The 11,628-nt window shown below is 34.0% G+C and overlaps 1 protein-coding gene across 1 annotated transcript; it reads right to left on the bottom strand.

Annotated features, from left to right (window-relative positions):
* Positions 1-2,181: 2,181 nt before the first annotated feature.
* LOC109175442 (zinc finger protein 6-like) lies at positions 2,182-2,724 on the bottom strand. The gene has a single exon (XM_019324702.1). It carries the CDS (start codon positions 2,722-2,724, stop codon positions 2,182-2,184), a length of 543 nt encoding a protein of 180 aa, XP_019180247.1.
* Positions 2,725-11,628: the final 8,904 nt, after the last annotated feature.

Genomic DNA, 11,628 nt, shown 5'->3' with positions numbered 1-11,628 from the left:
CATGCAGTTGTGTGGCCTAATTTGCATCGTTTGATCATTTGCATCCAAAGGCGTGGGACAATCTCAATGCACCATGTATCACTTGAAAATGCACCACAGGACACTAAAAAATATGCACCACACACTAGCACGTAATGCACCTTGATAACGGGTCTATTGAACCCGTCGACGAATTTGACATCCCCTTTGAGCGGTGTAATACAAATAAATGCACCATTAATCACTAAAAAATACACCATAGAGCACTAAAAAATGTACCACAGAGCACTAAAATATGCACCACACACTAGCACGTAATGCACCCCGATAACGAGTCTATTGAACACATCGATAGTTTTGACACCCCAGTTGAGTGGTGTAATACAAATCAATGCACCATTAGACATTAAAAAATGGACCATGGAGCACTCAAAAATGCACCACACACTAACACGTAATGCATCGTCGAAATATACATGGTGCAAGAAATTACGAAATTACCACCGCATAATTTCTCTTCTTCATTGATTTTCAGCAGTTTGATCTCAGTTCATCCTACGGTTCTAATATATCTGCATGACTGCACGGGAGACTAAAGTCGCACTTGAACTCTACTCTATGTTTTCATTTGATTTTAATAAATGTGTAACTTTTAGAAGTAACGTAACTTTTTAAACAATTATTTTATATTTATTTTTAATTTGTATGAATAGAGTCATGTTGATCAAGTTACTTCAAAAGGTCTAAGTTTAAGTTCATGAATTGAATTAGTACCATGATTTTCATGAATTGAATTAGTATTATGAATTAATTTATGTGTTCTGATGAGTTACCATGATTTTTATCATTCTAAATGTTTTGTCGGAGAGGAGAAGGGTATTTTTGGGGTTAAGATTCAACCTTTTATAAACAGTGAATTGAGTTAGTACCATGCATGCAAGTTATACTTCGCTACTTGAAACTTTAGGCTTGTAATCTTGATTATTTTATATTTTAATTTGACTCCTCTTGTTAACTTGACACACCTCACAAAAAAATTATATTATTTGAGTTCGACCATAGTGATTGCTCTAATAAATTTCTTTTTTAGGTCACAGATGCAATAATTTATCAAACTTATTGTGACGCGATAATTTATTTTGGAGTTAATTCCCAGAATGATCTCTTGACTATTGTTAATTTGTTATTTGTCAATTTTTATCTTTCGAGTTTCAATTAGACCATAAAAGTCACTGGACTATTTGCCTTTATCAAAATTTGTTATTGAATTTCAATTTAATCATAAATAGTCTCTTGAATAATGATTTTTTAAAAATTTGATCATCTAGTTAAATATCATTTTAATAAACATTAAAATTTAAGTTCATAATGATTTTTTAAAAATTTGATCCTCTAGTTGAATAATGATTTTAATAATTGTTGATAAGATGGACAAATTGAGTTCATAAATTTAATATAGAGTTAATACCCAAAATAATCCCTCAACTATGTCGTAATTACCAATTTGGTCCTCGACTATCATTCTTACCCAATTAAGTCCTCAACTATACAATTTTTATCCAATTTAGTCCTTTGTCAATTTGACTGTTTGTTGACTGTCAAAAGTGGAAATAAAGTTGTAATTTTACAAGTTTTCTCCTTCCTCCGCATTTAGCAGCGCTAAACCATGTAGCAATAAGCTCCGATTGGGTTCTAAACCTGTCAGTATCGAAGTAGTGGTTGTGCATCGGATAGCCCATGAATTTGATTTTCAACGATTTTTTGACGATCGAAATCTGATCGGAGTGTATTGCTGCATGGTTTGGCGCTGCTAAATGGAGAGGAAGGAGAAATCTTGTAAAATTATAATTTTATCCCGACTTTTGACAGTCAGCAAACAGTCAAATTAATACAGAGGACTAAATTGGGTAAGAATTGTATAGTTGAGGACTAAATTGGGTAAGAATTGTATAGTTGAAGACTTAATTGAGTAAAAGTTACATAGTTGAGGACTTAATTGGGTAAGAATGATAGTTGAGGATCAAATTGATAATTATGACATAATCGAGGGACCATTTTAGGTATTAACTCTTTAATATATTGAGTTCATCATTGTAAATTAATATGATGAGCCAAATTATTACATCACACACCATGACATCATATCATATCTTGACCAAAGTCCAAGGGATTCTCAATGCTAAATCATTTTAATTTAATCAATCAGGGTGGTGCAAGTCGAAGATGAAGATCAATGCCAACTCCGCCGTCGACCTCTGAACTTGTTGCAAAGTTTGCAGGGCTATCCATAGTATTATCCCTACAATCTGAAGCTGGAAAAGCCGCCATCACCGTCACCGGCGACCTGCCGATGTGAAATCCGGCGGCACCAGTAGTTGCCGGATATCCCAAAGGTACCACCGAGCGTATCTGCTGATTCCAAGCGGAAATACCGTCGAGCACGACAAACGACGGCCTTGATAATGTCGGGGCAGCCAATCTGTGCCGCTGATGGTGCTCGCCGGCCGCCGCAGATAACTGGGCGAGCTTGGCACGCTGGCGTTCCCTCTTATGCGCGTTCTGGTGGCCTCCCAGTGCCTGGGAACTGGCGAAGCCCCTGCGGCAATAGTGGCACTCGAACCTCTTAGTGCCGCCGCCGCCGCCGTCGGTACCAGGTCGGAGGACTGTCGGAGGGAGTTGGCCGCGGTTTGTCACCGGAATACCGATGAACATCCTCTCCCCTGATGATGAAGAACTATCTGACATTATTTTAGATGTTTAATTGTATGTTTTGCCAACGGTGTTATGTGTGCAGGTGAGAGGCCAATTCTAATCGCCAAAGAATTTATAGGATATGAAAGAAACATAAGTTCATGCAGATTGATAGGGCCTAGCTAGCTTTAATTTACGTGACATGCATTCATAAAGTTTAAACATGTTACTTCAGGCCAGGCCTAAAGTTAAGTAGGTGGAGTATAATTATCGTATCAGAATGTCATGATTTACCTTTTCGAGCTATTAGAGCATTCACAATAGTAGATTTTAAGTGATTTTTGCATTCAAATCTGGTGAAAAGGTTTTTCAACAAAGGGAGAAATAAGGTTTTTGGTGGGTTTGTATTACCGCAAGCATTGGTTTTTAGTGGGGCCCATCAGGAGAGAGAAAAGAGCGGGGAAATCAAAGCCTACCAATAGCCTTAAGTTGCCAAGCACATTGTGCTCAGATGGCATGTAGTGACTCTCCTATATGGGAGGTCATATTTGAACAGATACTACAATGTAATAGAGCCATGAGCATTCAAAGACAATAGTATTGGGTACGGGTACAACTGTGTATACTATTGGTACCAATTCGTTAAATTATTAATACAATAAAAATAGTATACATAATTGTATTCGGTATTATCGACACTGATTCTCGCTAAAAAAAAAAATGTTAAAATTAAAATTATTGATGTGGGTACAATATACGTGTTACCCTAAAATGTTATCTAGAGGTACAATCTATGCTTTTCACACTGATATGAGACAACAGTGGCAAAGTGTAAGTTAAAGTCTTAAAGATATGTAGTTCGGATTTTTTTATGTTTATGTTTGTTCATTATATATATGTATGCATGTCTGTGTGTACACATGCAAAAACAGCACTGAATGACTACCTTATCTTATCCGAGGATGTAGGGGACTAGGGGCATGTGTCGATCAAAGTTTGGTCATGACCTAAAATGAAAAAGGAAACTAGGTTACAAAGTGAGTACTTGGTAGTACTACGCCATTTTGAGACTAGCTAGGGGAGTCCCCCCCTCAATTTTTAAAAGGAATTGAATGAAAGTTTTAATTTGATGTATTTGGACAGAAAATGATGATTACATACACTTATCTCCTTCTTTTTTTCTTTTTTTAACTCAAAAATATAGAAGTACGAGCCAATTAAACAGATCAGTCTGATAAGATCATGTTCAAGTAATATCGTCTTTTTTTTTTCTTTTTAATAACTCAGTTTTCAGCTCATGATGATGTACAATAAGTCCTACCGTACCTTTGGAAGTAAGTTTTAAGCGATGTTTCTCATTCACTAAACAAATACCCTAAAGCTAATGATTACATACTCTTCTTAATCTTACATTATACTCTCATTCTCTAATAATGAGGCAGCCCAAAATTATTGGCTATGTTGCCCATCAGCTCAAACCTGAGTGATTTTTTTACGACCTATAACTAGTCGACGACTAGCCAACACAACCGTTTGAACAGTATAAAGAAACAAAGTAAATTAAGAACTCAAGAAATCAAAGTAAAAAGCTCTTAAAATGCCTTATACTCGAAAGAATTTGAAACTCTTTTCTCACCTTTTAAAGTATTTATAGATAGACACTCAGTGAAATAAGAAAAAGAATCTCCTAAATTTCAACCACCAAATCTCTTGCCAAATTTGGCGCTACCTATTACTTACCAAAATTCTAAAATTACCTTCCAAATCTTGAAAAAAATAAACTATTTCATTAAGGAAACAAATAACCTAAATCTTGATCATTGCTCCCAAATCTTATCAATCTACCCCTTTTTATTATACGTATAGAAGTCATCCTCAGCAACCCATTTGCAACCTAATAACCCGAGGATCCCATTGTCGAGCATCCCTTTTGAGACCTACTAACTGACCACTCAAGGATTGACTATTTGGATCCCAATACTTGACCCAACACCAAAAAAAAGTTCAAACGAGGAGTTAAACTTTGCAACCTAACCCTCCTCATGCAACCCATTTGCAACCTAACCCTAGGGTCCCATCGCCGAGTATCCTTTCGAGACCTACTGACAAACCACTCATGGGACGTTTGGTTGGAGGGAGAGACTTAGATGGGAAAAGAATTGCAATTCAATGGGGAAGAATAATGTGGGAATAAATTGGTAATTTAAATTTCAGTGTTTGGTTTTTACAAGAATAGAATTACTCGGAATTTCAATTATAATGTTTGGTATACATGAGTATTGAAAGATAATAATAATAATAATAATAATAATAATAATAATAATAATAATAATAATAATAATAATAATAATAATAATAATAATAATAATAATAATAATATTATTATTATTATTATTATTATTATTATTATTATTATTATTATTATTATTATTATAAATCCTAAATGACCAAATTCAAATTTTTTGTATTGAAATTTTATGTAACACATTGTAAGTAAACCCTAAAATACAAAAGCAATCAAATAGATAAGAGATTAGAGTTTTGAGAAAATATATTTGATTGGGGTTGGACTACTAATTGACATCCTGTGTTGAAAGTAGAAGAATAGACACGCTATAATCAAAAGAGAGAGGTCAAACATCAATTTTAAGTTTAAAAAAGAGGGGGGTAATTTTGTTTCAAAGTTATTTTTTTTTCTTCTTAAAATCCATGGAATTGAAATACCAAGGGGACATGAGATTCTAATTCATTGAAGATGAGGAAATTTTAATTCCCTCCAAACAAACGAATGAATTTATTTACCTTCGAAATTATGTAAGAATGGAATTGTAATTCCCTAAGTTTCAATTCAACTTTGAATTCAACTCTTTCCTAAAAATTTCATAAACTAAACACGTTTTTAAGGGATGTTGAAGGCCCTGTATATGGACAAGCTAAGAAGACAGCTCTCTTTGTGTTACAAAGAGTCCGGGTGTAAATAGACAAGTATGGAATGGTTTCCAACATGAAACAACTGCATAAAGGGAGACATAGGTTGGTGGTGTGAAAGCCCGGCCTGCTGCCCTATCCGAGGATTATGTAACCTGTTCCGGACGTGACCATCAAAGCCACATTCACGTACGGTCGGCTTGCGGTGTCGATTAATGATTCGCCCAAGAAGATTGCAAATCACCAACTAATGTTCTTCAACTCCTTTCTCAACTCCCATTGGTGTTTTGTGCCCATCACTTGAATGCATCCTTGAATCATCATTCCCTACATATATCGCATAGTACAATGCTATACACAATATATATGACCTACGCTTAGCTTATCTTTTACACAAGTTAATAAAATTTGTATTTTACAACATACCGCTAAGTAGGGGACCCTTAGATCGTAAGGTAACTTTCCTTCTAATGAGGTTGTTGGATAAAAATTGTTGATGATATCATAGTATAATGTTATAAATAAAAATTTGTGGTCTACCAAACAAGATATTTCACCTGGTGTACCGCTAAGTGGAGAGACCCTTAGATGGTAAGGTAACTTTCAATCTATCCAGGTTGGTAGATGAAATTTGTTGATGATATATGTTGTTTCTCTTATTTTATAGTTAACTAGTATTATTGATTTAATGACCTTCCGATGATTGGCCAACACAATTGATTGAACACTTAAGAGTGTCTGTTACTTTGAGAGAATTCAAAATATGCAAACTCGTAACTAACCCTTAACTTCTTTCACGGTATTTATATATATGCAATGCTGCTCGCATGGGCATCTCAATTGATCATAGGAGTGCCACCAGTACCATGTACCCTTACCACTGGTAATCATGTCTTCTGCCATTTCATAGATTTTGCCTTGAGGTTTTCACTTTCATCATATAGGAACAAACTAAGGTAACGTAACTAAATATTCTTGAAGCTTGAGTCACATCATAAGATTACAGAGAATTAAACATATGATCAACTAAAAGATCCTCTAGTCACCCAGCCCTCATCTAAGGCTTTACATTTAATTTACTTAATGTGCAATCCGATCAGGCCTAATAAACTTACCAACCAATAACGACATTGTACACTGTCTTGTAATCAACGAAACATAATCATATATAGGACGATATTCTCAATTAATTTAACCAACTTAATTAAAAACTATCTTATCATATAAAAATAGATGACCATAAGCGAAACATGACTCTCGTACTAAAAAATCACGAGCTAAATTAAATTCTTATTAATTTTGATCAATCTCTAACAAAATAAATAGTGAAATATTAACGAAAACAATCACATATGTGGCACATGATAGAATTTTTAGAGCCAAATTGTCAATTCATTATTTTTCTCCGTTAAACAAAATAATAGATTTATAGGGATTTATAAGATCGATGTTGATTAACATATATGGCTTTTACACAAAGTACAATTTATATATAATATTTGAGTTGTGACATTTGTCCCAAGACTCCCAACCATATTCGGTGAATAACATTCTTCCAAAAGGCTGAACCCCAACCCTACAGAGTATTTAGGATGATGTAAATCATGATAACTCAACGGCCCCCTCACTTTGGGAGCAACCTGATCATTTTTTCAAAGTTTCACCTCTATGACCAATTGAGCTACCCATGCAAGCCAACTAAATAACATAACTGTATATGATACAGTGTACCTATCAATTAGTACTTTAAAATAATTGTCTTTGTATATGAAAAATCCATTATGTAGCGTCCTAATAGATTTATTTACTGAAGTTGCTTGTTACATTTATTATGTTTTTTTAATGAGGAAATTAAACCCACAACTACAGTTTATTAATTATGTCTCACTCATTCAATTACATTATTATGTTTATTACAATATTATATATGTTGTACGTACGACATTTATTCTTTACATTTTAAACAATTAAACCATTCATTCTATCCGTTTAACTGTCTTCATTCCACCTCCCCATATATAAAACAACCTTAAACACATCCTCTTATAGTACTGTTGCTTTTGTCATTTCCTCCATTCTCTCCGGCGACACCCAATCTACATCCGATTGGTCAAGCGCGGAAATAAGGGAGGAGGTGAGAGAGCGAGAGAGATGAATAACCACTACTGGAAATTATGGAATTTCTGACCACATGAAAGTAATCTTAAATCAATTTGAAAGCAAAAAGTGGTCGTAAATAGCAACAAAGGTTTTTCTGGATATCAAAAGTGGTCAGAACAAGACTTTCGACTTGATTTAAGATCACAGGTGGTCGAAAATTTCATAATTTCCAGTAGTGAACTATCCATTCTGGTCGGCGGCAAACATGCCCGACTTCTTGGATGGTCAAACGTTCGAACCGGTCCAGAAACCTCAACGCAATCACGTTGGGTGGCGTATGGCACCATCATCAGCTCCGTCGCCGTGCCCGGAGACGGCTGGCTGGAGAAACGCCGAGAGGAAGACAAACCGAAGAGTGGCGGTTTACAAGGCCTACGGCGTCGAAAGAAAACTAAAAGATTCTTTAATTTGTCCGACAGAATTCGTTGGTTGAAGAACAAATATTTCACCATGGTGCATGAATATTAATTTTGTATGAAAACAGTTTTTTTCCCTTGGGCGATATTACCCTCGGTCGTTGGAAGTTATTTTTAGTTCGTTTCCCTCTCTCCTTGTTTAATTCTCGTAGAGCTAGCAGATCCTAGTTTGGTTAATTATGTAATTTTCTTCGATCTTCTTTATAGGTACAAGGAGAATCAATTTTGAAACCTCTTTGTTTATCTTTAATGTCTATTCCCTTAAAGATCGGCTAGCCTAAATGCATATTAATTACAATCGTAGTTAATATCATCCCTCGATATAATGCTAACCTTATTAATTAACAATAATGCTAGTACAATATTATTCAAAAGGCTATTGAAAAAAAAAGTTATATAGATCATAGATGGGTGAGCCATATTGCACTATCATACAAGTACAAAATATTATTCATTATATAACGTGTTACTATTATATTAGATATTGCGATGGGCTCGACTAATTATAAAAGTGTTGACAAGAATCAAACACATTATTTTTATGTACGATAATTATATTCTCTCCACCTGACTACTCTATCTTAGGCATATTTTTATATATTTGATTATTATGTATACTCTCTAATCTCTATTAACTTATAATACTTGATCAGTTAGTCAATTCGGGTGTTGTTTTTAATCAAGATCATGACAAGTAGTGATACTATGTAGTAATTTTAATAGGAAAAATTATCATTTTTCGGGTGTTTGTAAAGAATATATGATGATATTTGAACTAACTTAGGGTGTGTTTGGTTGACAGTTTTAGCTATCAGGAATGGGTATCAAAATCATTGTTATTTGTTTGGTTGACAGGTTTTTAGAACACTACTATGGGTTTTGATTACCCCTTAATTGAAAAACACATTCCCTAATAAAATAAGGGTTTCATTCTATTATTCCTCCTCATACATAATCAAACAGCAATATTGATAATCATTCCCATTCCACCCTACTACCAAACATGCAAAATACTTTCACCAAAACTCATTACCATTACCAAGTATTTGATACCCATTCCGATTCCGATTCTCATGTGCGAACCAAACACACCCTTAATTATATAGCGGTTTAAATTAGAAAATAAACTTGATATTATTTTCGGAACGAATTAAAAAGGAAAATAGTGGAAACAATAAATTAAAATATGACAAAGGGTAGTATCTTATTAATGAAGTATGGTGACAAGTGATAAGTGACATAATCTTCAATATTTATTGATTACTAATTGTAATTAGTTTACCACTAATTAATCAGGTAAAGTCACTTAAAATCTCTGCAAAATTTGATCCACGGATTGAAACATTTTCAATTCAAACGTATTTGCCAGAAAATTTGTAATCTGATTATGTTGTGAGAGCTTTAAATTATACATACCCTAGTAATAATAAAACTAAACTTGTAAGTTATGAGTTCACAAATTAAATTCGATTCTTATCAATACTTTGTGGTTGAGCCTGTTGCACAAGATTTTTATAGTGTGACTAGTTTTTTTCTATATAATTTGCATGCTATTAAATAAGAGTATAATTTATCAAATACACAACCACAACGTCAAATAATAGCTATGAGTTATACTCATAAACAAAAAAGATAAAAATTAATTATAAGATATTTTAGGGTTTATGCATGCATTGTACTAATTATAATTGAACTATTTAAAATCAGGGTTGTAAAAATCCCGCCTAGGCACCGAGTAATCGGCGCCTAGGCGCTAGGCGTCCCTAGGCCGTGGCGATTTCTCCCCTAGGCTCCCCCGCCTAGGAGACCGGCCGCCTAAGCGCCCGCCTAGCGCCTAATTCGGCCGCCTAGCGCCTAACTCGGCCGATTACGCCGAGTTAACTCGTCAATTTCTGTCGAGTTAGCCGAGTTAACCCGACCGACTCGACCTTGCTAATTTTTTTCAATGACATATATATATATATATATATATATATATATATATATATATATATATATATATATATGTGTGTGTGTGTGTGTGTGTGTGTGTGTGTGTATGTATGTATGTATGTATGTATGTATATATGTATGTATGTATAATATGACATATATGCACCTATGTATATATGTATGTATGTATGTATATATGTATAATATGACATATATGCACCTAAACAACTTGCACTGTTTTTCATTTTTTCAGTTAGCCGCCTAGGCCACTTAGACCTCGCCTAGACCGTCTAGGCGCTAGGCGCTACTCTATCGCCCGACTAGCGTCTAGCGCCTATTGCAACCATGTTTAAAATTGTCACAATGTATTGATGAGTTGGCATATAAATCATCAAAAAATCAATTATTTGTTCCATGCTCATTAAACATAAAGGATATTTGAATGTTCTCTGATCTATAGGAAGTGGCGTGGCCCCACTACATTTTTTTAAAAACAAAATTAAATACAACCCCACCACCATGATTTAATTAATAATCATTTAAAATCACATCTCAAGATAAAAGTTTTAATTTAAAAAATATTTTGATACATATAGGCTTGTTTGGTAAATCAATTTTAGTTGTTAGCTGATTGAGTTAGTTAGAGAGAGAGTATAACTAATTGAATAACATTAGCTGATTGTAGAAATATGTTTGATAAATTAGTTATTAGTTGTTAGCTGTTTGGTATAATTTATTTTCTAAAAAAATAATTGAAAAAGTTACTTTGAACAGCTTTTTGAATTTTAGCATTTTGAAGTTACAAAAAGCTAATTAACCAAATATTTGTATTTTGATTTTTTAGCCAAGTCAAACAATTAATAGTGGTCAAATGAATCAAAATTAGCTAATATGCTAACTATTTTACCAAACAAGGCCATAGTATTATCAATTCTTCATATACGGAGTAATATTCAATTAAACAAATTTTGGCTTAAACAATTTTTTTAATGACGAGAAAAACTTGCAATCAATACCTTGATCTTATGTAAATAGTCCGCAACCCATATAATGAAGGTAAATCACATTAGGAAGACCATGTGTAACAGACTTGATTGAAAATATATTGACAAAACGAAACTAATAACTTTTTACTACGAGAATCATATCCCATCACCTAGCCACCATTTTTGAGATAATTATTTATTTTTTCTTCTCATAATTTTCCGGATAGGGTAAAATAAAATGACTACCTAGTGATTTACCATTTCTGAATTCTGAAATTTTAACGTTTGACTTTTTCAAAATTTATCCGTTGCTAGAAGAAACCATTGGTAGACTCACGATCCAATCGTGCACCGCAAGGCATGGAAACACAGCCACGGCGGAGTGGACCCCATCCGTGGTGCATTCAGAATTTGAATTCTCTCCCTCTCAACAAAGAGACGTTAGAAAATTTTAACCTTTTCTGCAATAAACAATAAATTAAAATCATTTGCATTTTTCGAAACAATTTTAAACGCCAATCTTTCTCATTTTCCCA

The sequence above is a fragment of the Ipomoea nil genome, unplaced genomic scaffold (genome assembly GCF_001879475.1).
Source record: "Ipomoea nil cultivar Tokyo-kokei standard unplaced genomic scaffold, Asagao_1.1 scaffold0688, whole genome shotgun sequence".
Taxonomy (NCBI): Eukaryota; Viridiplantae; Streptophyta; class Magnoliopsida; order Solanales; family Convolvulaceae; genus Ipomoea; species Ipomoea nil.
The sequence above is the reverse complement of the archived record's forward strand: the minus strand, read 5'-3'. Positions and strand labels throughout refer to the sequence as shown.